General features: G+C 39.8%; 2 protein-coding genes across 3 annotated transcripts in view; one reads left to right on the top strand and one right to left on the bottom strand.

Moving 5' to 3' along the window:
• Grip128 (gamma-tubulin complex component 5) overlaps nt 1–26,347 on the top strand; it is a 39,577-nt gene that overhangs the window by 629 nt on the left and 12,601 nt on the right. Inside the window, exons 2-5 of the mRNA XM_019059237.2 lie at nt 22,437–22,649; nt 23,555–23,752; nt 24,778–25,070; nt 26,030–26,204. Of these exons, the coding sequence (XP_018914782.2) occupies nt 22,437–22,649; nt 23,555–23,752; nt 24,778–25,070; nt 26,030–26,204 (879 nt within the window). The remainder of the gene's footprint in view (nt 1–22,436; nt 22,650–23,554; nt 23,753–24,777; nt 25,071–26,029; nt 26,205–26,347) is intronic.
• On the bottom strand, nt 733–19,155 carry LOC109042473 (uncharacterized). Of its 2 annotated transcripts, none has more exons than XM_072300036.1 (2): nt 18,845–19,118; nt 733–1,437 (listed from the first exon to the last, which is right to left on the bottom strand). In XM_072300036.1, exons 1-2 carry the CDS (start codon nt 18,996–18,998, stop codon nt 920–922), a joined length of 672 nt encoding a protein of 223 aa, XP_072156137.1. In that variant the 5' UTR covers nt 18,999–19,118; the 3' UTR covers nt 733–919. The 2 variants fall into 2 exon arrangements, with proteins under 2 accessions (XP_072156137.1, XP_018914783.2); XM_019059238.2 differs by lacking the exon at nt 733–1,437 and adding an exon at nt 13,802–15,926 and having other exon boundaries at nt 18,845–19,155.

Genomic DNA, 26,347 nt, shown 5'->3' with positions numbered 1-26,347 from the left:
TTTCAATAGTTTTCCGTACCTTTGATCACTCAACTACAAGCTTCATTTGATGCGTAGATGCTATTGTCATGCCCAGCAGTGGCCTTAATGGTGACTTTTGTACTGTTTATAGGTGGTCAGAGGTAGAGCTTGCGCATCGTATGTTGAGACAAACATCAATCTCTGATTAGCTCTGAATTAGCACCACTTAGCAGGTTATACATGCAGTTTGATGGCACCTCTGATGAGTAGTGACCTTAACAACACTCTGACGTCTGTCTCAACAAACGATACGTGACCTCTAACAGTTAGGTACTTACTAGTGATACCTGCATGCTTGATCCACCAGGGTTTCTCAGTAGAAAATCTAACCAATAGATGAACTATAATTTATAAAATTATTTGGCTGTATAAGGCTACAGCCATTGGCTTTAAAATACTTGAGCCCTTACTTTTAGGAGGTCCAGGCATCGTAGAAAAATTTCATAGAAAAAGTTACCTGTGAAGGCTCAGAACGACGAAGGCCAAATTTAACTGGGTAGTTCAATTTTTTACAAGAGAACGTTTGTGCGGATTCCTTTGAACATTTTAAGGCATTGGCTTCGCATTATGCAGGAAATTCACCGAAATTTGCACAAAAATCCGCACGACTGTTCTCATGTAAAAAATCTAATTACCCAATTAAACTTGGCAATGACTGATGTGGCTTGATTCCTTCTTGCTTGACGCAGTCCAAGTGACTAACCAGTCAAATTAAGTAATCATGTTTATAATCGTCAAAAGCAACAAAAGAAGACAAGCAGTTATTATTTACTTACAATTACTGAAGTATGTTGGTATAAAGTCAAATGAAGTGAAACAGTACATTTGTTGAGAATTGAAATCTAATTTTCAATCAGGTTAAAACTACATGAATAGAATTCAAGCCGCACTGAAAGTTCTATGTTATGGATAAGAAAATCTCAGGAAGCGTAAGGAGACCATTAAGGAGGCCTTGCTCTCGGGGTCTCTGGTCTCTGTCGCTTCTATTTTCTCTGGAACCGCCTCCTCCAAGCACACTGCTCAACAGCGAGAATGGATTGAGCCCCTGCCGACCCATTCCCTCCAAGGAGTCCTCCTCAGTGCCGGCTTCCGAAGCATACTTCATCGATGGGGTTCGTTGATTGAGCATTGCGTCGTCCTGAGCATCCAGTGCTACGAAGTCCCGGAAGCTAGGCGGAGGGAAAGGGATTTCGTTTCTGTCGGTAGCTTCACCAAGCTTTATCTGTTTAATTCCATTTCGGCTGAGCACTATTGCGTTAGGCTCGGCCTGGCCCTGGCCCTGGGGGGAGAAAGGGGTCTGATTGTACATCTGTGGTCGGTCTGGTGCTATGAAGATAAATCGAGGTTGCAGGAGCGATGCCGATCCTCGAGGTGCTGCCTGCAATGCCAGCGGCTCCTCCTTGATCAGTAATTTTTCTGAAAAAAAGGGGAAGAAATATTTAAAGATTTTTTGAGCTGTTTGCAGGGTGTCCATCATCAGGATTTTCCCGATTCAATCAGGATTTGAGGTCAATCAGGTTTTAATCCCGATTTTATCAGGATTTTAGGAAAAATCGGTCGTCAAATCAGGATTTGAGAAAAGTCGGCCGTCTGATCGGATTTTTTTTATTTTTTGGCATACGCTTTTGCAGAAATTATAATTTTTCTCCACAAAAAATCAGGATTTAGCAGTCCAAAATCAGGAAAAAGCAGGATTACCCAAAAAAAACCCCAAAAAACTAGACACCTTGTATTTTGTTTGTCAGCTTTTGTTATTGCAATTATTGCAATATCCCGCTCATTTTCTGTCCGCCGTGAATAGCCAAAGGACTGCCTCTCTTGTCCCATTAAGTAACGCACATTGGACAAAAAAACACATTGGATCTAGAGTCCAGACTCTTGAAAACATTGACAAGAAAAAATACTCTTGATTCAATTGGATTTTTGCTTGAATCAAAACGAAATCCGCTTAAATTAAGAGGCTTGGTTCTTGATTTAAGGTAGATTCTGATTGAATCAAGAGTACTTTTTCTTGTCGATGTTTTTCAGAGTCTGGACTCTAGATCCAATGTGTTTTTTTCCCAGTGCAGCTCTAGCTTGTGAACTGGACAGCATTACTTGAACTAGTCTATTGTCGGTCTCCTGTGGTGTCGTGGTTCTAGTGCTTGCTCTATGATCGGGAGGTTCCGGGCTCAATTCCCGGCCAGGTGACCCGAGTTTGATGGGCTCATACAATGGTTACCTGGGGCTGGCTTGATTAAGGACGGAGGGGGATGGTGCTCTACGGACGGTAAAGCGCAGGCTTATCCCTCGCGGGATATTTAATAAATAATAAAATAATAAATCAAAAGTGAATTTCTAAGTTACGGAAGTTTCTGATATGTTTCATTTTTTAAAGTAGACTTCTACCCCCACCTCCGGGGATTTGTGTTGCCGAATGAGAATGCCTGATGAGAATAATCGAGAAAGTTTGAAAAAATGCAATCCAGAAAAAATTGAAAAGGCGTTCATCATATCGAAGTAAAGTGGCTCAAGCGCCCAGTCCGCAAGTCTTCCTGCCCATCAAAAACTTAATTTAAGTAACATGACTTTAAGTTTAAGATACATCTCGTCATTTTGCATTACCCCCTTTGGAATTGGAATCATCCGAGAATATCTGGTAACTTCCTCTAAGCTCCTCAGTTAGCAGAGGAAAAACACTACAAACAAAATGAAGCTGTATAAACCAACTGAGATGCCTTTCCAAAAGATAAACTCGGCATTTGAATCGTGTGCGGGGCGTAAAAGAATGAAGAATATTCCAATATGGGTTCGAATCCAACATGCAACTATTTTAACTCCGCGGTGGGTCGGGTTGCATACGCCCGAAATTACGGGCGAAATCTGAGATCTGCCAACGGCCCCCGCGAAAGAGTTCAGGTGGGACGATAGTGTTTTTCTTCAAGTGTGACATCTATTTCGGTCAACTATTTGGACGCTCTTGTCATACTTCGTAACGCGATTTTAACAATCTGACAGTGAGATGATTTTCGAAAGACGAACTTCGCATTTGAATAATGCACTGAGCGTAAAAAAATGGAAGAATATATTTACGAAGTTGGGTTACATACAGCTTCAAGTAACTCTGCGATGACCGGTTTTCATGTACGCTCGAAGTTTCGAAGTTAACACTGATCGCACCTGTACCCTATCGCGAGAGATGTATGTGTGTACACTCCCAGTTAGCAAGATCGAGCTCCATCGCCGATTCTAGCGGTGGACGGTGCCAAAGCGGAATCGCTTATCCACATAGAGGAGCGGCAGTGTAGCTAGAGATATTCACCCGTTTGAATGTGGATACCCCTCGTCGGACTCGGAGTCCAGGCGCCGCTACTCGCGGCATCCGGAGCGGCTTTGTAGCACTGACGCAAGCGGCCCACGCGCGGCGTCACGCAGCGCGTTCCTAGCGGCAGTTCTGACTGATAATGAAATTTATTCGGGGTTTTTATTTCTTTTACAAAACATCGGATCTTCAGGAAATAGATCTATATCTCAAGAGAATATAATTAAATTTTGAGGCTAAAAAGCTCAAAAATAAAATGTCAAAAATACCTCTGAAAAAATTTCACAATCCATGAAATTTTTTCTTGTATATTTTTCACTTTATTCCTCAGTTTTTTAGCTTCAAAATTTCAGAAATCAGGCACTCTAGAGATGTAGATGTACTTCCTGTGGATCCGATTTTTTTAAAAGTAACCCCAAAAGAAAACTTAATTTTTTTAAAAGAAAACTTATAGTAAAGACCTATACTTATAATGTACTTTTATCAAAGTGTTTTCGATAGTAACAAAAATACACCAATGTGCAAGTTAACGTTAACATTAGTAGTTACATTGTCAACAATATTTACATGTAGGTACACAAAATACCAAGTCAAAGTTATTAACCAAAGTTATTTTCCATATTACCTCGAAAATCTATTTTTCTAGGAGACAAATTGCCTCTTGGATGAATTCGATATGTCGCTAATAAAACTTTTTATATTGAAATACTAATTATATGTGATTGCAGGAACGTTAACAGAAATTCTCATAATTATTTCCCCTATGGCTAACTAGATTTATTCTCAACAATGTAACAAAGGAGAACATTTAAAGTCAAGAAAAAAGAAGAAAAGAAAAAAACTCAGATGTATACCAACAAAGATATTTTATTACCATTATATCATTCCAAATAGACTCGTTTCTAAATTTAAGATGTACATTGATGATGTACAAGATGATCTTTTCTCTAGGGCAAACTAGAGATTTAAGAGAAAATTTTATTACCTAGTTCAGTTTTTCCATTAATTAAAAAAGTTGATGTATGGAACACATTGCACAAGTAATAAGCATAATTTGTATGAAAATAAGAAATTCTGGAGACTAGCCATATCTTAAAACATTGGTTTTGATAACTTATTATTCTTCTACAACCCTGTTGATAAGAGTCTCCTCTCGGAATCGGCACTATTAAGTAGATGTAAGAATTATTATCGATAAAATTGGAAAGCTGACGAAAGAACAGTATTAATGACTTTAGCCGTATTTGATGGAGCCTCAACATACGTCCAGAATAGGATGCTGCAAATACTTTCTATCAAATCTCATCGAAGCTGACAATGAATCTTCACCACTTTCTCAAGGAAAATATAACTTTTGCCACTTTATCATCAGATGTCGTTCCAAGGGTATATCCTTCATTCCTCACAAAAACATTGAAAGACATTCAACTCCATATATTGTTGAAAATCCTGACATTGAAGGATGCATGTCATTGAAAATCCTAAAACATGTCGTTAGGAATTCTAGGATGATGAATGACATTAAACGGCGCATGTCATTGGTCATCCTACGATTATGGATGACACATGTCATTGGTCATCCTAGGATAATCAATGACACTGAAAGACACATGTAGCTGGTAGCACAAAGGGAGCATGTTTGCCATAGAGAACCCTGCAAAGATGAATGAAGTTTGATGTAGAAAATGTATACTAAGGTATTGATTGATGCGCCACATCTAGTCCGAATAACGCTTACTCCAGTAACTCTTCATTAGTCACCGGTGTAAAGTATCGTGAGATTTTGACTGCGAGACCCTCAGTTTTGGGGGGATGGAGTTACACAATGTCTATAATTTAAGCTTAATAAGTTATAATGATAAATCATGACATTCAGATCCACTTAAATGATGCCGACAAATACAGCTAGATCACTAAAAAGTATGACAGAAAATATTCAAGGCTTTGAACTACATAAAATCAAAATTTTCAGGTAATATACAGCACAAATATGTAACTCAAACTTGAGAGGGCATCAAACTTGCTGAGATGATGTTTCATGATGAGCATCAAAAGAAACTGCTTTCTACAGTTTATCAAAGTCCTTCTGTGTTGAAAGAGTATGCGTTAAGAAATTATATAAAAAAAGACTCACCAAATATAAAGTTCTTCTTTAAAACTTAAATTCAGAACACTTTGGTTTTACCTACTGATTCAGATATTTAGGCATTTCCAACACTGAACTTAAGTACACTTTTCTTCTTCGTTTGAAAAAATTAATATCTGGACAAATCAAACTTTGAAAGTCACTGTTTATGATTATTTAAGTTGCCTACACTAAATCTTCCTTGATATCAATGTTGTTTGAAGCACTAAATGATGAATTTTGAGGTGATTTGATTTTGCTGCTAACTCTCTACCAATGATTGCTCAGATACAGGATGGGCAATCAGATCATAGAATATTAGCCGCTTGGAAATTCCAGAATACTTGGAAATAAATCTGAGTGCAGATGCTCGTCTGGAGTGAGGCCACTGAAAAATAGATGAAGAAAATGACATTACACATTAGCTTCACACCTAATAAACCCAACTTATGTTTAGTTCTTATACATTTACTCTGTAAAAAGAATCAGCGATTGTTATCATTTAAATATTGAATACTTCAGAACTAACGCATAAAAGTTCTGTGAAAATCACCATTTCATTTCCGTTGACTTCTGAGAGACTCCGCAACCCCTTGAGGTATGTTATTGTGAACAAATACTCCACACCTAACAAGGACCACCCAGCGGATGAAACCAAAATCAATTACTCATTGAGTTCAGCTTATCTCATCCGAGATAGGTTACAATGGACAAGGACAATTCCAACCCTGAGCACAGATGAAAGTACCTAGCGGAGAAGAAGTGAGATGCAGTCTGAAACTCATTGATTAAGTATATACGTCGACAACTTATAAGCAAGCTCACTGCTCGAGTGCTTACACGAGTCTACAAGATGTAAGCCAGTGGTACCTTGCATTAGCCAAGTAAGATTCGAATAGACTACAATCACGAGAATTTTGGCTTATTAAGCTGAATTGTGTTCTTGCCGAATTAGTAATTCAACGTCTGGAGGACAACTGAGGATCAGCTGTCCTGCACTTTCGCAAGGAAATATGTTGAATTCAAACAAACAGAGCATGGTAGAAAGTGGTAGGGAGGTTAGCTCTGAAAAGGAAAACTAACTTTCGTCCCTCAGCGAAATAACTAACTAAGAGATAAATACTTCGGCTTTGTTTCTTGCACGAGCGGCAGAATTAAACACCGGTAAAGAAAATGAAAACGCAATAAAAACATGGGGAAAATACTTACTTTAACAAGTGGACTTTACAATCAATTCCATAAGCGCTCACGACTCAAATCACAACAACTTGCCTGTTGAAGGACGCGCGGCGCGCGCATCCAGACTCCTGCATTTCTCCGCAACTCCAAACGCACTACACACGCGGCTAGATGCGCTCGCCTGGACTCGTACCCGACTCATTTTCGTTCAACCGCTAGAGACGGTGGATGAACACCGTCAGAAGCGCGCTTATCAACTCAGTCTCCAATCTGCCGCTAGAGACTGTGGACGGAGACTGTAAGGAGCGCGCTTAGCAATGCCATCTTCAATCTACTGCTACATTTTGTGGATAACGCGAGTATTGGAGCGAGCTCCTGTACGGGCTAATGGATCCAAATGACGGAGCTCAATCTTGCTAACTGGGCTTGTACATGCATCGCGAGCGCGCATAGAACTCAGATTTCGCCGCAATATCTAGGGTATGCAACCGGTCCGTCGCAGAGTTTAAATAGTTGCGTGTTGGGTTCGAACCCAACTTCATATACTCTTCCATCACTGTATGTTGTTTGCGTTAATTGGAAGAGCGTTCCGTCATCTATGGTGTTTAAAAAAAAGGCTCATATTGTGTCGACATGCTAAGTATGAACATTCATAGTTCATACGCCCGAACCGCAAACCGATAGAAGTCTAAAGTTTTTGAAAAGGATTTGAATCTTTTATTGATTGGTTTTCATCGACTTTGATTCGAAAAAAGCCAGAACTTGCATATCGACTGTGACACTACTACCAGACCACGTATCTTGGTTTGCGACGTAGCAGACTTCCTGTCATAATTTATTTTTTGAATGAAAAACTATACAACGTCAGTTCTTGAAACCCTCCGTTATTTTTCCTCCTTCTGCAGAGAAAACTCGGTGAAAATTTCAAAGGATGGTATCGATCTGGTCTCCTTTGAAAAAATAAAATGTGAGCAGAGATTTTTAAACACCGCAAACGGGATTACATGGTTTGGTATAGTTTCACCGTCGATATACTATACTACTATGTATATCGATAATTATACAGGGTTATTCAAAAGTCACGCACCACAGGCCATGAGGGAGGTGGCCATTTGAAATTTTTGAGTTGCCCCCCCGCCCTTCTCCCTCCGAGGGGATCAAAAACTGGGAAAGTACCTTAAAAATATTTCCTCTCAATATGAGGAAAAACGTCTTAAACCGCAAGTCGATATCATAATTAGAACTTAAAGTTATGGCCAGTGGTGCGTGACTTTTGAATGACCCTTTATATTGAAAAAATGTGTGATCCGATATCAGAAAATGACGATGTAAATCGTAATCTAATCATGGTCTGAGAAACTTTATGATTTTATACTGTAGTAACCGAATAAGCAAGCGATGATTATAATGGTTGAAAGTAGGTAATAAAGAATTGAAGAAAGCTCATATACATCTGTGTAATTTTGGTGTTTTTTTTTTTTTTTTTTTTTTCTTTCTTTAAAAATGAAGCATGATAGAAATCAAGTTTTCTCGTAATCGAAAATTTTCCGTGGAAAAAAAGAAAAAAAATCTCCAGTTCTGGAATGTAAATACTAGAGTATACCTGTATACGGGAGAGTATTGCCATTTCAATCCTTTTACTTTTACTACAGAAAAAGCGTGCCGATCTCTGATTGGTCGGCTATCATGGAGCCCCAAAGTTGGCCCAATGTAAAAAAAACTCAGCCCCTCCGCTGCTAGTAATTGACTCATAGAGTACATAGAGTCGTAATGTAAGTGGGAGAGCTGACGCCATATTCTGCTCGACGAGTTCCGAGCCCGGTGTGCAGGGTCACTTTTTCAATACATATTCGATTTAAAATGGCGGTGTGGAATATGGCCGGGTCCCTGTGTATCGCAAACAATCGATTGTGTATCGAAAAAGGGACCCGGCGCCGCACAGAATCTCGGAATTCGGGACCTGGAAAATGCTTTAAATTGGCGCCAGCTCTCCCACTTGCATTACGACTCTATGTGCTTTATGGTTTGGCCCAATATATACAAGCAAGATGGCGACAAAGTTTTAGACATGATTTTGGATGTGATAGAAATTTTTTAGAATAAACTTCTGAATTGAGTTCGGATCGAACTTTGATGGATATTTCTGCCGAAAATCAACCTTTGAGTGTGATCATCCCTCATTTCTCAGCCGATAATACGTGTTCCTCTGAGTCGGGTTTGTTTACATTGGGCCAACTTCGGAGCTTCATGATAGCCTAAAACTGGTGAACCAATCAGAGAGCGGCACGGAGATGGCAATACTCTCCCGTACACAGGTACTCTAGTAAATACGGCGCTCTTGCTGTCAACGGCAGAGCGTGAATCTGTTGTCTTGTGATGTTCCCGCCGACGATCATGAATTACAAGGTTTGTTGCCTAATATCACGGCCACTGACGTTAGGGTAATAGAGGTTGGTAGACACGTGTTTGAAATCTGACAGAGTGTGTTAGTGTAAACCGCTTGGGCCTTTGCATATGCGTCCTCAATGAGCTGCTTGATAATTGTGTTCGGGAAAGTGTAACTTCCCAGTAGGCTATCTACAGGCTTTCCTGCAACATCCTCCACAAGCTTTTGCGCTACTGTGGCCTTCAGATCCAACAAAGACTCCGCTCCGGTGATTCCTCCGACCCCTGCATCCTCCCCGAGGGTCTCCAAGAGTTTGTCAAAGACTGTCAGCTCTACCTTGGCTCCTCCTCCTCCTGTCAATGTTGAAACTTTGTCCGCGAGTAGGATTGGTGTCGGTGACTCTCCTGCGGCCGTTATGTCGGTCGTCGCGTCGCTGGGGCTGAAAAGGGACTGCTCCTCGGGACCTGGGAACTGGGGACCTGCTGCACGAGCTGCGGCAAGAGCCGCTTCTTTTATAGCGTCCATGTCCATATTCTGCTCCCCAGCCTTCAGCTCTTGGAAGTTCTTAGGTATGCTTGGTGTGCGAGCCGCTTCTAGAGCCAACTTTATCATGTCTTCCGGATTCGATGCATAATTAAATGCATCTGCATTTAAATCTCTTTTCCGGCGGCTAGTTAGAGGCAAGCCCCCACTTGCTTCTCCACCGGTCACCTTCGAATTACCTCCGTCGGAACTTGCCTCGCCGTAGGTTGCAACCTCCACATCCTCGGAGGCTTCGCTGCTGTTGTAATCTCCACTCGATCGATCTCCTTCAGAATCTCCATTCGATCGATCACTGTTAGGATCTCCATTCGACCGCGCACCGCTTAAATCTACTCTCGATTGATCGCTGCTGGAATCTCCACTCCATCTACCATCTTCGAAACCCCCAACTGATCGATCACTACCGGAATCCCCATTCGATCGATCATATTCCGAATCTTCAATTGATGGATCACTGTCGGAATCTCCATTCCACCGATCACCCTCAGAATCACCAACCGATTGAGTGCTGTCGGGATCTCCATTCGTTTGACTGTCGTCGAAATCCCCATTCAATGGCCTCTCCTCGAAATCTTCTCTCGGACGAGAGTGAGAAGTATCTTCAGTCGGACTCGTAACTGTGTCGTGTGCCTGGACTTCAGGGGGGTTGAGTGTCGCGAGACAAAGGACAACCGCCCCCCAAAGCGCTGAACTCGTTCCGCGCATAGCTTACACTTTAACGTACGTTGTAGACGCAGAAACTATCTCGATTGGTTCGTTCCTAGTATTTGCGAAGGATTTATAGGTTTTCTCGGAATTGGCACGCAAGATTCTCGCCGTTTTCAATGGACACCCGACTTGCCCATACTTTCGACTTTTCGGGCGTCGCCAGTGATAGAGCACGACGGCTTTTCTCTCTCGGATTGGAGCCGATAGTGTTTTGAATTCCAACTCGAGTAAGGGTCGCTCTGCTCTCCAATTGATAGCATTGTTCTCGGGCTCCGGCTGCGCTGCGTGTTTTGATTTTCGCACAGCTCGTCTCACCTGTGGCCGCGGAGCTTAAAATTGCGTATGACGACTCTACTCTTTCGCGCACCAGCCGTCGATCAACTTTTTTGAATGAAAATTTTGGAAGGCCGGCAGCGAACTCTCTTTCAAAGACGCACAGTGGATCGAGTTGATGGCAGAGGTCGGAAACAATTCGGAAACTTTAATAGCTTATAACTCCGATCATACAGAACTTTGAGGTTCTAAAAGTCGCACCACTGGTTTCCTCGTGAAATTTTCTTCACCGGAAAAAAAGAAGAAAAAAAAAGAAAAGAAAAAAAAAAACACATTGGATCTAGAGTCCAGACTCTTAAAAACATCGACAAGAAAAAGTACTATTGGTTCAATCAGAATCTAGCTTAAATCAAGAACCAAGCATCTTAATCTAAGCGGATTTCGTTTTGATTCAAGCAAAAATCCGATTGAATCAAGAGTATTTTTTCTTGTCAATGTTTTCAAGAGTCTGTACTCTAGATTCAATGTGTTTTTTTTTTCTCCAGTGTTCTGTGAGCGCCCCTTGAAATTTAAAATGTGACGAGATAAACATCAAAATTTGCAGTTTTAGTTAAAAATTTTAAATCCGACCTCTCTGATTAACTCCATCCGAGACGCCTGAAAATGTTTGTTTACGTTCATAACACAGACCCGCACCAGAAAGAAAACTGCTGAGAGTGTGAAAGTTACGGCCCGTTTAATTTTTAGCGCTGAGTCTGAAGATTACCTTAGTTTTCCCTCTTTTCCATCAGTATTCCGGAAAAGTGATATTTGTCCACAAAAAATTCTCAAAGGAAATTTCAAGAACCAACGTTATTTTCGAATTTAGCAGTCGATAATGAATTGATAAGCATGTATCGTATATATTTAGAATTTTCCTTCGCTGTGTCTGATAAACGAGATTTCTTAGGCTTATTGGCCTAATTCACCATGTTCCATTGTGCTCCCGTGTAAAATTGATCACTTTGTCTTGCATCCGAAAGGACGGGAAATTAAGTTTTCTCAGGATTTCAGATATCTTACTAGACTACTCGATTACTTTCCGCTGATGAAGTTCAATTTTACCTTGAGGGTTTTCCCTATCACTTACCAAATTTCGAAAAATTCGATTTTTTTTTTTTTTTTTTTTTTTTTTTTTTTTTTTTTTTTTTTTTTTTAGCACCCATTTTTGATGCCAAAAAAGCAACATTTCAGTGGCTGGTTTGCTCCTCCCTTAGATTAGACTCGCTCATGAAGGATTTATAGGCTCATGGTCTCATCTTTTTTTCAGCTACGTTTATGTAGAGGACAAATACTACCTCTTAATATTACTTATGAGCGTCGTGCCAGTTCTCACAGAGACTTAAATTCAACTGCCGTACATTAGCTCTCGAAATTTTTCTCTCGACACTCAAAAGAATCAGTGATAACAAGTCATTCGAGTGAGGAAAGGCTCCAAAATCAAAATGAATTGAACTATGAGGTGGGCAGTACACAACAGGAAGATGCAAAATTTAAACATGTTATTTGTGAATAAAAAATAACTTTAAAATGCCTAGAAATAAAAACTCAATTTAGAAATTTCGAAAGAAAGAAAAATTGAATTTTTGAAACAAATTGAAACAAATTTTTTGAGGTTTTTGTCGAATTCTCCTTTGTTTGCTGCGGATTGCATGTACTAGATCCTTAAACATTCGTTGAAATGAGATGGACATTTATTTGAAATAAGACATTTTCCCCGTGAAACTATGCATGTGTAATTGCATTTTGCAATCCTTGAATTCATTCGAAGTTCCTTCCTTTCGTTCGGCGTGCAATTTACCGTTAAGGTCGTCAAAATAGTTGCTCAGAAGTTGTTGCAGGGAAGATAGGGAGTTTTCGCCTAATCTCATCCATTATTTTGTTTCATCTTATTTTCAACGACCGTCTCCGTCTCCCATTTGAGAGATCTCTTGCAGGTTGATTCAAGGCAATACAATTTTATTGAAAGACTTTAAAAAATAAATTTATATTTATTCAAACAATTGATATTTACACAGAAATAAACACATTATTGAAACATTACATATCTCTTTAAGTAAAAGGAATTAAGAAAAAAATAAAACAAATATTCAGTCGGTCAGAAAAACAGCAGAGTCTTGACTATCCGCGATTCAAAGTAGGTATCCGCGGGATTTTTTTTTTCGGTGGCTCTTTTGTGATTGGATGAGTGTTTTAAGGGGGCCTCTCAAAATACAGCCTTTTCGATAAGTTTTCCTGGTCAAATAGCTTACAATTAGTTAATCAGATTATCCACGTTATAGTTCCGGTCGCCCAAATGACTCTGCTGTATTCTGTCAGGTAACATAGAAATTCTTCCAGCCAAACGGAAGAGAACAACCAGCTTACAAATAAAATGTGAATGAACAAGAATTCACAGTTGCTTAAAGACTAATATGAGGTCTGGAAAAGAAAGGATTTGTCAAGAGGAGAAGCTGGGTTTTTCTATTTCTCTTTCCTTTCTTATAGTTTTTAGAGATCGAAGCGCTGCCATCATAACAGGGAGTAAGAACAAGGCAAATGAAATTGTGAAGAAAAAAGTGATCTCGAACTTTAACAGAAACTTAACGACTGTAAATAGCTTTTTTCCCAGATGTTTTCATGAGATTTCACTTAATTATTCGTAACACTGTGGTTGTGAAACGGGGAAAAATGTTTTTACTAGATTGTAAGGGAAACTTGCTCTGAAAACACTATTAAACAAGTTGTAGAACTCGCAAGAAAAAAGTAAACAGGTACAAAAAACTCTGGTACGTTACATTTTTAAATTTTAGATTATGAATATAGGAGATAAAAGTAAAGGGGGAGAGGAAGCAAAAAAACAGTATGCACTAGCTAACAAGAAACGGTTTTTAGGCCACAGCAAAAACATTTAGTTTTTTAAAATTGTAATAGATCAGTAGACCTACTGATCTTTTTATAATTAAGTACATAGAAATAAAACAGTACCTGTACTGTTTTATTTCTATGTACTTAATTATAAAAATATACACGGAATGGAAAAAAAATCTGTAAATTTGAGTAAGTGTTACGAGGAAATATGCTCGGGAACAATTTTATCCTCATTTAATGCGCATTTTCATGAAAAAAATGGTCTTATTGCGTAAGCAAATAACCCGCTCTAAAATGTTTTTTAATCAGCATAAAATTAACGTCAGTTTGTTTTTAAATAAACACAAATTAATTACAAAAATGTAAAGTTTACGCATACTTTGCTTTTTTTGAAAGTAAATAAAAGTACCTCAGTAGTCCTTGCAAAAACAAGAGATATATTATAAGATGAGATCCTGAATTAGTTCTGAATGAATTTCTTGCAAGATTCAAGAAGATCCGATTTAACCAACGAATCTTCTGCGAGAAATTCGATAACTAAGGAACATTTTGACTTAAAAATTTGTGAAAATACGCTTTAAAATCTAGAGAAAATCCACAGAGATGCTGAAGGCAGTATGTTTTTAAATTTCTGTTGAAAAAATACAACGTGACAGAAAACTAGGCTGCACAAAACACTGTCACCTAACTGATTCAACCTGAGAATCAGCCTGTGTACATGTCATGTTGCATAATTTCCTCCCATGTTCAATTCTTTTACAGGAAAATTAAGTAACATCACGCCTCGAAACTTTCTACGAATTGCCCTTGGAGTTTAAAGGAGATTCACACAATTCCAAAGCAAATGCTGCAAGTATCTGTCATAAAAAGTCAAATTGGTAACTGAACTAATTTTCCGAGCACTGTAATTTTAGGGCCGAAAAAGACCATTTATCGTCACCCTCTGACCGAAGTATCTCTAGTCTAGCGCCATTTTCAATTAGATGCCAAGTTGCCTGACATCTCAATATCGTTTTAGTCTTTTTTTTTAAATTCATAAAAATGTCGGGGATCAATTTTGATGACGTAAGAGATATTATGTAAAATTTTAAGGTGATGACGTTCATTAGTTTTTCGGTAGAAATTTGACAAGTTTGAGACGTTTGACGATATGGTGCCCAATCAAAAATGAACCGCGTCAAGGAGAAAGGAACGTATCCATATTAGTTAATGCCTTTGATTGGGCAATTTAATTTTTTACATGAAAACAGTTGTGCGGATTTTTGTGCAAATTTCAGTAAATTTTTTGCATAGTGCGAAGTAAATTTCTCAAAGTTTTCAAAGTAATCCGCTCAAATGTTCTCCTGCAACTAATTAAATTGTCCAGACAAAGTCTGGTTCCTTTCTGCTTGACGCGGTCCTAATGACGCTTGTGACTGTGGCGTGAGGGTGACGCCATGTTTTGTCCTTTGGACGGCTTAAATCCCAGACACACCTGCGAGTCACAAGCGCTTGTTGAGAGTGCAAAGCGCTGTCTCCACTAGTCAAAATGACGTCAAAATGGAAGCTCAAAGTGAATCGATTTAAACGATAAGTGGCTCAAAGTCGGGACTTGATGCGATTGGTGAGAGTTCCATCTCAAAATAGAGCGGCGAGACTCTTTTTTGAATTTCGGTTCTTTTGGAGCTTCCATTTTGTCACCATTTTGACGAGTGGACACAGGGCTCAACACCAATAGGCCAGGAGGATTTCGATAGCGTAACGTCGTGCGGTCGAAATCCTGGTATCCCATTGGTGCTCCGCTTTCAACGAGCGCTTGTATAACTCGCAGGTGTATCTGGCGCTTTAAGTTTCGGCCGGAAGATTCGTTGATCCTTACCGGTTCCGGGGATTCTTCGACTTTCTCTGACTTCTTCGCGTCCCGTCGACTTCGTCCAGGATTTTCGGCTAGGCGACCTGGTCGTCGGAGGGTGCCTCTCGACCCAGAGGCACCAGAGCCGTCTTGGACCCGGATTCCTCGCTCGTCTCGATCGCAGCGACGACGTTGTCCAGTATCGTCGACCTCAGCTTCATCCTCTGCAGCGGCCCCAGTTTCTTCATGTACGGCAGCAGACTCCTGAAGAACATCATATCGTCGTCCTCTTCCTCCCTGCTTTTGCTCAAGTTTTGAGACTTACGTTTTTTCGCACTCAATCTTTTCTTCTTCTTGCCACCGCTGCACGTGAGACACTGGAGATCGCTGCGACCTCCACTCTCCCGCTGTCTCGTGTCCACCTCCTCGTCATCGTCGTCTTGCTCGCAGTCGTCGGGCGATCCCCCCTCTTCTGCCTGGGGGTTCTTCTGCGGTCTCGGTCTCATGACGTCCGCCAAGAAGCTCATCTCGTCGAAGTAGATCCACCTGGAGACCGGCCTCAGTGCCGGATTCCCCTCTGAGATGACTCGCGATTTGAAGGTTTCGATGTCCTTGGACTTTCTTCGGAATATGTCCCTCAGGATCTCCCAGTTTTTCCGAGCGACTTCTCCTGCGGGGAAGAATCGAAATTAATAGGAGGAATGGTGAATTTAAATCGGAGGTTTGGCACCCGAGCGGTTTCGGGCGCTTCCATGGTAACGGGGTGGACCGGGAGCCTCGATGGAAAATTGTCACATTTTGGAAGGAAAATTTCACGGTAAGGTTGACAAAGAATTTAGCTTATTCTGGACATTCGGTTTTACATCGGGTCGTCCCGGGGTTACATGTTATTAAATAGGCGACAACAGCAATACACAAGAGGGACGCAAGCATTTTCTTCACTGTAAAATTTGTTTAACTTTAAAATTTTTGGGTAGAAGGAAACGGGCAGGCATGCCGCTCCAAGGTTACTAACTTCAATGCGTCTGTTGCCAGATGATTGTTCTTCTTTTTTGCTTCGGAAAGGAAATTAATTTTTGACGTCGCTTGTGATTTTTTAATTTCTTTTAGGTAATATTTCGAAATTCAGACCTTGGAATCCGGCTCATTTATTTCATAAAGAAAGCGGAAAAGAAGAAGTCGAACATTAATTTAGTGTTGGAAGAAAGTAAGCTAGTCATTTCTAGAAGAGAGCATATCCATTTTCAGGAGAATTATAGGCTACATAAAAATACGAGCATTGAAAGGCTCATCTAAAAAAAACCCTAAGTAGCCTAGGTTGCAAAAAATTACGATTAAGCGAATATGTTACAATTGGAGGGCATTTATCAGAACTTCATTTTACATCGCCTTAATTCTTCTCATTTTTTTTTCTTTAAACACAAAAACTACACAACATGATACCTACGAATTGTCTGTGAATTTTATTCGAATTGTACGGACTTTGCTCATGAAATTTTAAGTCAGAGCATTGCTTAGTTTTCTGTGTGTAAAATGTAACATGAGAGAAAATTCAGTGAAGTTTGATGCAGGTAAGTTAAGCTGATTTTGGTTCAATCAGTCAACCTGTTATATCATTGGAGGGGCTTGGAGGACAAGGCGCATAAGCGCAGTTTTTGAAAAAATTGAGATATCAATGATTTCAAGTAAAACTAGTCTTGACGTATATTATATGTGAAAAATTTGCTTCCAAATTTTAATTTCTAAGAATCAAAACGTCAGCTTGAACTCTCTTTCCGTCCCCTGGTAAAAATTGGCGATAGGAGCTGCGTTTCCAAATACCATAGGAGTTCTTATAGCCGACCAAAAAAGGCTATTGAAAATCATATAGCTGGCTGTAGAAAGCGGAGCAAATCATGAAGCCGGGCCATACGAAGCTATAAAAAAGTATACAGTCGGGCTATAGTTCCTATCGCCGGGCTTTACACTTGATCGCCATTGGCTGTAAAACGCTGTAAGAAATTGTGTAGAAATTCGTGTGTTTTGGAAATCATTAAGTTTAATACGGAGCTACGTTAATATTTACAAAACACACATTATATTTTCCTTCAAAACATATTTTTTTTCATCAATTGAAATGAGAGTAATCCTTACAGAGTGTGCAAACATTTCAAAATCATGAGTTGAAAGACGCTGACTCCGCGGGATTAAATATTAGAGCCTAACACCAAGCGGAACGGCGACGCACTGGCGCCGCGCCTACAAACCTAACAGGGATACTTCACGCATTGCGCAATGCGTGAAGTATCTCTGTTAGGTTTGTAGGCGCCAATGCGCGTTTCGCGCTCTCTGCCTGCCCTTCGCGCCGCAGCGTGCCACGGCGTCTGAAGCAACTATTTCACACCAGAGGTATTGCACAGTATCATAAGAAATTGAAGGCGCTCCAACATATTAAGAATGACACGCATCCTTCAAAAGTACGGAGCTTTCCTCGCAAAATTAATCAAGACACTACGGCACAAAAAGAGAGCGGTAGTCCAAAAACTAACTAAGTGCTAGTATCCGTATTAACGTTTAGCATAAACTTTATCGTCTGGCTGTTGCTTAATCGCCATCGGCTATAAAAGGCTATAAGAAATTGTACAGCCGGCTACAAAAGCTATTGGAAATCTTACAGCCGGCTTTAGGTCTATGGTATTTTGGAACACGGATTCTACTGCCAATCTTTACCAGGGTCGTAAAGATCCATATTATTTCAAAAACTTCTAACACGTATTTCTCGAAATAGCAAAAACTGCACTTAACGCGCCTTGTCCTTGAAGCCCCCTATTTGCACTGCCTCATGACGTTGTGTTTGATGTCTATCTACCATTTGAAGGGGCTGCTAGTGGAATCGATAGTGTATTAAAATTATAATCAGTTGCAATTTTTCGTTTTATTGAAAATTGCCTATCTTCCCTCGTTTCAAATCGCCACTCACAAATTCTGCAAACATATTCGGAATTCACGACTGAGGAATCGCAACTTTTATTTCAATATTCTCGTCACAAAACGTTACTCAGGACGTCAGAAGCGGATCCAGCAATTCGGCAACACTGGGTTTCCTCCATTTAAACCTATGTTAAATAATCGATTCTTGTCGGAGTACCCGGCCCTTCCAAAATCGATACTTTTCCATGGGTTTAAGGTGATTCGTCAAGGTCAAGTGACGTGGTCGAACTGGCATGCGATATTTCGCATCAATTAGGTCAAAAATTTCGGTCGATTTTGAATTTTTAGCGAAAAAAAGAAAGAAAAGCGCAATCGATTCAGCCATCGATTTCTGTATCGAATGCGAGGTTTTTTTCCAAACACTATTCTGCTTTCATTTCTCGGAATTTTGTTGATTTTTGGGTTTAGAATGATTCTTTAGGCTCATGCGCAGGGGCTATCGTCCTTTTTTTCGCTAAAAATTTGAAATCGACCGAGATTTTTGACCTAATCGATGCGATATATCGCATGCCAGTTCGACCACGTCACTTGAGCTTGACGAATCACCTTAAATGGAGAAAAACAATGTTGCCAATTTGCTGGATCCGCCCATGCGAGGACGTACGCGTATGCACTTACCGGTGACGCCGAGTTCTTGTCCGACGTCGTCCCACAGTCGGGTCCGCATTTCGCGGCTCCGGTAATGTCGGTCCTGCGGGTCCCACAGCGACGATCGCTGACGCACCAGTCCGATCAACACACTTCTGTCCACCATTTCGATGTTCGATTTCATGCGATAGGAAACGAGTTCACCAGTTCACAACGACTCCTCTTTGTTATGGAGTTTTGCCGCGGTGATAAAAAAAGAAACCGTCACGTGCTGTGTAGGCTCAGGCTGAGGCCAGACTAGTTCCGACAGCTGCCGACGCTTCCCGGCGGAGGGGAGTTGGAGCCGCACATCGATGCGCGTTGTTGCGCTGTTCCCCCTCATCATGTTGGGAATGGAGTGAGGGGCGACGCACAGTGGATCGAGTCAATTTGAGAGAACGGACATGATATTTTTGACTAAAACTGCAAATTTTGATGTTTATTTCGTCACATTTTAAAAATTGAGAGGTGCTTCTAATAGAAAATTTCACGAGGAAACCGATGAAACACTTTTAGAACCTCAGAGTTTTGTATTAGCGGAGTTATAAGCGTTTAAAGTTTCCAAATTTTGTGCGACCTCTCCTATTGACTCGATCCACAGTGCGACGGAAGGGGGTCCAGGTATACGCTTATTCTATTCCATCCGATCCGACCCGACCAGACCCCGCCAAAGCCGTCCTACCATCACGCTCAGACGGACTGTGTCTGAATGTCTGAATTGTCTGATGATGTGCTATCCGCGCTTCGATTATCCGCGGTTTTTAGTGTTTTTACTGAAGCAAATACACTATTCTGTCGTGCTAAGGAAGAACGCCGTATGGACCTTCAGGCGTTGCCAAATTTCCCGTGGCAAATCACTAATTTTTAGGACAATTTTTGAATATTTGTCTACCAATTTCTCAGATAACTTTGTTTGTAATTTGATCTAAAACTTCTACAAATTTGAAGGAAAAATACCTACTCACAATTTTCCTCAAAAATGAACGTTTAATCGAAGGAAATTTGGCTACTCTCGAATATTCATACGGCGTTCTTCCGTAGCACAGCAGTATTGTTTTTCGGTGGTTTTTTTGTAATGAAGTCACTGAAACACCACTGAAACACTAACATGTGTGATACGAAGAATGATTTTTGCCAAAATTACTTCTTCCAAGGTATTTATTCTTTTTTGACCAGACGCAGCCCACATTTTTATTATCCGCGCGCGTTTTTTTTTTCGGTGGCTTTTTTGTAACGAAGTCACTAAAACATCACTAAAACACTAAAATGTGTGATACGAAGAATGATTTTTGCCAAAATTACTTCTTCCAAGGTATTCATTCGTTTTGGACTAGACGCAGCCCACTTCTCGATTATCCGCGCGCGGCTTTTTTTTTCGGTGACTTTTTTGTAACAAAGTCACTTAAAAACCACTGAAACACTGAAATGTGTGATGCAAAGAATGATGTTTGCCAAAATAACTTCTTCCAATGTATTTATTCTTTTTTAACCAGACGCAGCCCACATTTCAGGAGGGAAAGAGTAGAACATGATATGATATTACCGCTAACATATTTTCTACCCCCTTCTCATTAGTTTTGAAACATCAATGAGAACCATCACGTGGACGTGCCGGAGGAGGGAGGGGGTGCATAAGACGCGTTTACTCGGGTGGGTACATGTTTTGTGAAAGTCCTGTCAACGCTAGCAAAATTTCACGGAACTTAGCGCGAAAGTTAAGTTCCGTAAACCTATATCTCTGTGTGGACAAGACCTTCCATTGATTAGAAATAAACGAAACAATTATGAAAGAACAAACATGAATGTGGTTTCATGATTTTAACTTCCGCCGCCGCGCCGACCGCGTCACGGAAGAAATTAAATTGCTGATTTAACAATTTTGAAATTGAAAAAAAGTGACTGCAATGTTTCAATGTAGATATTACAAAAAAATGCTGTTTCAATCACCCCCGTGGTTACATTGGCTTTCCACTAGTGTAAAATGCACATTTGAAACATTGCAGTCACTTTTTTTTAACAATTTAATTGTTAAATCAGCAATCCATTTTTTCCGGTGGCACTGTATTTGACGCAGTGCGTGAAGTATTCGTACAGTCTTGTAGGCGCTAATATGCTTTCCGCACACCGATCGCTGACTGCACTGTTTTTGATGCAATGCGTGAAGTATTCATGCAGTCTTGCAGGCGCTGATACGTGTTTCGTGTCGACCGCCGCGCCGCGCCGAGAGCTTCTCGTTTTCACATCATTGTTCTCCGCGCCGCGCAGCTTCAGGCCAAATTGCGTGTTTGGTTCCTCTTTCAACTCGAATAATTCAAGGTGCTGTCTCTTTGCGTCACCGAAAGACAACAAAATTAGAAATTAATTTATCTTTACTCTCAGAAAATGAGAGATTTTATCGCATTTTCTCGTTTGTAATTTTTTTTATGAATCCGTTTTTTTTTCCTTCTTCTTTTTTTTTGACACGTACTTTTAAAGAAAATCGCAAAATTTTCCGCCATGAGCCGCGGCCTACGTAGCCATCCCCTAAACACGACCCTTATGGAGGAAGAGAAATTGGAGATAGTAATTGAGAGAACTTACGAAGAGGAGGAGCTGTCGTTATGAGCCGGAATAAAATGCAGAAACTGAAAATTGCGAGGTACATGTTGGGACCGGTTTCGTGGGTGGTTGGTCCCGTTGTGGTTGGAAGGTTTTTCCGACTCACCTCGCAGCTCAGATGTCATCGGCAGTTATCTCCTCGAGCCCTGTCTCCACGTCTTTCCTACAGTTTAATGGCCCTGATTTTTCCGCGCGGCTGTCCAATCGTGTGTCAATAATTTTCTCACTTTCAGTCAGCGCTTTCCTTAACCTTGTCCGTCGATGGGTCCCTGAGTTACGGCCAACTACGGCCACCTTCGCGGAGACGTTCGCTTATTTATGTTAGAGCGTGCGTAGGTTTTACTCTTGAAATGAGGCCTTGAGACGGCCTCGTTCGAAAAAAAATGAAAGAAATAAAATTGAAAATAGGGGTCAGTCGTATTGTACTAAATGTCTCGCAGGCGGGGAGGGGAGGGTCAAAACTTTATCAATTCCTAAAAATCAAGAAAAACGACTTATTTTTGGGAAAATCGTCTAGTCTTTCTCTCCCCTCTCCGCTATTTAAGTACGTCACTGAGTGTGTTATTTTTGTAGGCGTCTAAAATGTGATGAATTACATTTCTTAATGGAGACTACAGAGTAATTAAACACGACAATATCTTCGGTTTCCGAATCGAAAAATTTTCTAAGGTGTTATGACGGAATGGCCTAATTTTTTAAAAATACACATTTCTAAATGGGAAATGCCGCCCTTCGGCGTTATAAAGTGGTAAATTGTCACCCTTTTAGATTTATTTTCCTGCAGCCTAATTTTCTAAAAATACACATGTTTAAATGAGGAATGCCGCCCCTCAGCGTTATAAGGTGGTCAATTACCACCTTTTTAAATCTATTTTCCTGCAATTTCCCATTCTGAAAATAAATTTGAAAAAATATCGTTAACTCAGCGTATGAAGCAGTACAATATCTTGTTCAAATTCTCTATTGCGCGTTTGATTTGTCGCAGGATGAAGATGAAAATGCTGGCATCTGCTACAAATATGCGATGTCGCACTTGCTGTTCAACAACTATCCGTCGGCCAACAAGTGGGAGGTCAATCGGAAAGTCGATGGCGTCGTTGAAAAGCTCCACTTTCATGGACTCCCTGGCAGAGCGGAGAAGCTGAGGCTCCTCGTCAAGAAATTCATTTCCCTGAAAGAACTTCGCAATTATGGCCAGGTATGCAGAATGTAATGAAAATTAGTGTACTTATTTTCATTTTTATACATTAAGAGGAAGAATTGATCCAAAGATTTGTCGAAGAAAGACACACATTTTTTAGTTCAAATTTAGAAAAAGGCGGCAAATTTCCGAGGCCCCAATTGATAGAATTTTAGCCGATGTATGATGCTCGATAGCATGCCACTTTTTTTTGCAAAATTTAGGCGATTGATTTAGGTACGTCCATATTCCATTCGTAAGAAAGAAAAAACAAGAGGTAAAATAAGGAAAAAATGATAATTCTAATCATACCTGCAATTATGTTCTTTTTAATTGATTTTCTCTCTTTCTTTTGATTTTATTTTCATCCTAATTTTTTTCATTGGTTGATCGCCTTCTCAGTTCGGTGAAGATAAGTCCAACACTTGAAAAGTTCACCTTTCTTCAGGCAGTTTAGGTTAATTTTTGTAAGGAGCAAAGGTCGTAAAATAACTCAGAAAAAAAAAAAAAAATTGAAAAAAAGAAAAAATGTGGACAAGAGGTACTCTTCACGAGTTCGAACGTTGTATGTGAGGAGAACCAGGAAAAAAGTTGGACATAATCAGAGTTCAAGAATGTTCGTAAACAATCGTGAATAAAGAGGACCAGGAGTTGGGGAAGTGACTTACATTTTTCACTTTTTTTTACTGTCAATATATATCTCTCGGTCCTCCTTTTTTCTCTGTGTTCATACCTTTTTTAGAATTTTTTTAAATGTAAATTTTATAGTTTATTTTTAATCTCTGCTTATTTTAACTTACAGCCTACAGCATTACCAAGCCAACCAGACTAACTGAATATCTAGTGGTCGTCACTCTGATCAAGCTGCCTTTTGTGTTTTAGGGAAATTATTAAATTTCCTAGTATTATTTCTATTTTCTCAGGTGGACGTCGAGTGGCAAGTCCTGCAGTTGTTGCTCAGTTTAGCTTACCGTCCCTCCGATGTTAGAGAGGATATCGTCCTTGATGAGAAGGAGTTGTTTGAACCCGTCGACTCCGAAGACCTGAAAAAAAAGGAAAAAGAAGAGTGGGCCAAATACCTGCGCCAAGATGACTACAAGTTTGACTACACACATGATGATGTGAGTTGAATCTTTGCGCTGAAAAAGTGTTGGAGTGGGGAAGGGACCTCTCTATATTTGCATTTGTGTAAAGTCTTTTAGAACAATTTTTTAGATGGAAAGTGGAAGAGTGGGGAAAGAGAGGACCCTCAATCTTCGTCAGTTCCTCAGCAGTTTATCAGTTAATTCTTGCCTTTATCTTTTGTCAGAGAGGATAGTTCATCAAGGTTTTCTTTTTTGACCCTTGCTTTTACTAAAAATAAAGTTTTGTGACTCACCTGTTGAACTTTTTTGGATTGTACTTTCATTATTCACACTGTGGGAGACACTGTAGTGAGCAGTATTGAAAATATCACTATTGATGCGTTTACCAATCCCCAATCAGAGATGTTTCCTGGAAAATATGTCTGTTATGTCTGAGAGGACATTTTAGTTTTTTGTTTCCAAAAAACTCACATGAAACTAACTGATTGAAATTGATGGAATCCACAGTTCAATGGAGGTGCAATATTATGTGCTTAGATGGGTGTCGTTTTAGCTTGAGTTGTTAGGAGGGATTCTTGTGAGATAAAGGGCTTCAATGCGCTTACAGTTGCTTCGATTTTCGATATTCATTTGAAAGAATTCAGTGCCCTAGCATTTGTTAAATGATTTAATGTTTGTTTACTTTCGTTGAGATCCCATTTTCAGTTGTAACCTGATTTTTAATTCCGAATAATTTCCTCAATTTCACTTATAAAGTAAACTATTTAATTTTTTTTCACTGACTCAATGAAAGCTAGTAAAAACGCAAAAATCTTTCAGCGTTCTCTGATCTTAGAGGAACCAACAGTTTTACTAGATTATTTCATGCTAAAACCATATTTGTAAAAACTGAAGCAGTCCGTATATTACGTCCATTTAGATTAGTTCAATGGTAAATGTACAAAGAAAAAAGGAAAAGAATTGAGGTGGTGGTTATTTCAGTTTAGAACCAGCATTAGTCCAAAAAATTCACCCTGAGCTTTTTGCGTTTGTTTATTTATTTGTTTCTTTATAATCCACAGGAGTCAGATTGGAGCAGTTTGGAAAGTGACGGAGAAAAAGAAATCACTGCGGATCATGAGAAGGATTTGCAGGAGGATGGTGTATCAGCTCAATTCCAGTATCCTCCATTATTTCCCAGATCGGAACCAGAAGCTAAGTATCGGAATCGTGAAGAATACCTCAGATGTATGGCTAAAGAAGGCATAATGGCACAAGAATTTCTGGCAACTCAAGTTCAGCATTCATGGTGGGACATTGACCAGGAGATTGCCAAAATGGGAGATAGCTCCAATCTCAGTTTCAAGGATTTAGCGTAAGGATCAAAATTATTCAATTTTTTCTCTCTTCCTTCGTGAAATATTTAACTTAGGTTAGCCTTAAAAATTTTCATTTTAACGTTGTGCTGTCACACTCAAATTCTGTTTGATAGTTGCGAAGAAAATAGACAGTCATCATCAGCTCACTATGAACCGGACAGTCTGTGTGCAGACGCACTTAGTCAGAATGTACAGTCAAAATATAGAATTGACAGTGGCAACGGTTGAATGACCAAATTCTAAGTTTCTAGGGAATTGCCTGAATATGCCCCAAGTTCACATAAGTTTAACCATACTAATGTCCAAATCACTGTATGTTTACCAAAACGTTTGAATGCACCCTCAGAATCAACTTCAAGGTTAACACAGTTTTTTCTGCCCCATTTTCAAGTTTAAAATGATATTTCTGGAATAAGGCCCCATTCAAACTTCAGATGTACGTTTACAACTCTGATGGTTTTAAAAATTTAACTGTTGAGACCAAGATAAGAGGAGTGATTTGGTTTCAAATCAAATGGATAATTCATGCACTGATAAATTGATGAGTTCATGTACAAGAAAGCTCCTCTTTTAGTTTTTAAGCAACCCATAAAAACAATATTTTCAGTCTCAGCTCTGTTGAAGACTCGCTCTAATTTTAATACCGCAGGTTTGAAACTAGATTTTGCTTAAGCCATGCACATTAATTAGACATGCATATGATCTCAGTATTGCTTCTCTTAGAAAACTGATGAATTCCGTTTCAAATAATTTGCTGTGATTTGCCTTTTCATAACGGCACTTTTTTTTTTTTTAGAAAATTAAAAGTCATAATCTAAATTTTTTATCTAATAAAGGGGTGCAATACAAACTAAACTTATTAAATATTGTAACTTTAGCGTACCCTCAAACTTGATGTATAGGTTGTTAGGATTCAGTCCTTAAATATAATCTTCTTTTATTACTGACTCTCTAGAAATTCATGGCGACGCACAAAAGATAATAGATTGCTCATGGTGTTAAGTGAGGAGAAAGTTCTTCGGGAAATTTTATGGACCCTTCATTGTCCTTCAAGTGGTGCGTTGTTTCAAATGGATGGATCTGGGTCCTTGAGCGTCAAACAAAACTTCACCTTACCCACTGCTTCTCAGGTACCTTTTTTCTCTTCATATGTAAAGAAGATTAAGGGGAATCAATCGGCTGACGATAGCTAATTCGGAGTCAAGTATGCTTTAGATTTCCTCTTACTAAGTCCTCATGGCAAGAGGCTATAACTTGACATTCAAGATTTATT

This window comes from Bemisia tabaci, chromosome 4 (genome assembly GCF_918797505.1).
Source record: "Bemisia tabaci chromosome 4, PGI_BMITA_v3".
NCBI lineage: Eukaryota > Metazoa > Arthropoda > Insecta > Hemiptera > Aleyrodidae > Bemisia > Bemisia tabaci.
The sequence above is the reverse complement of the archived record's forward strand: the minus strand, read 5'-3'. Positions and strand labels throughout refer to the sequence as shown.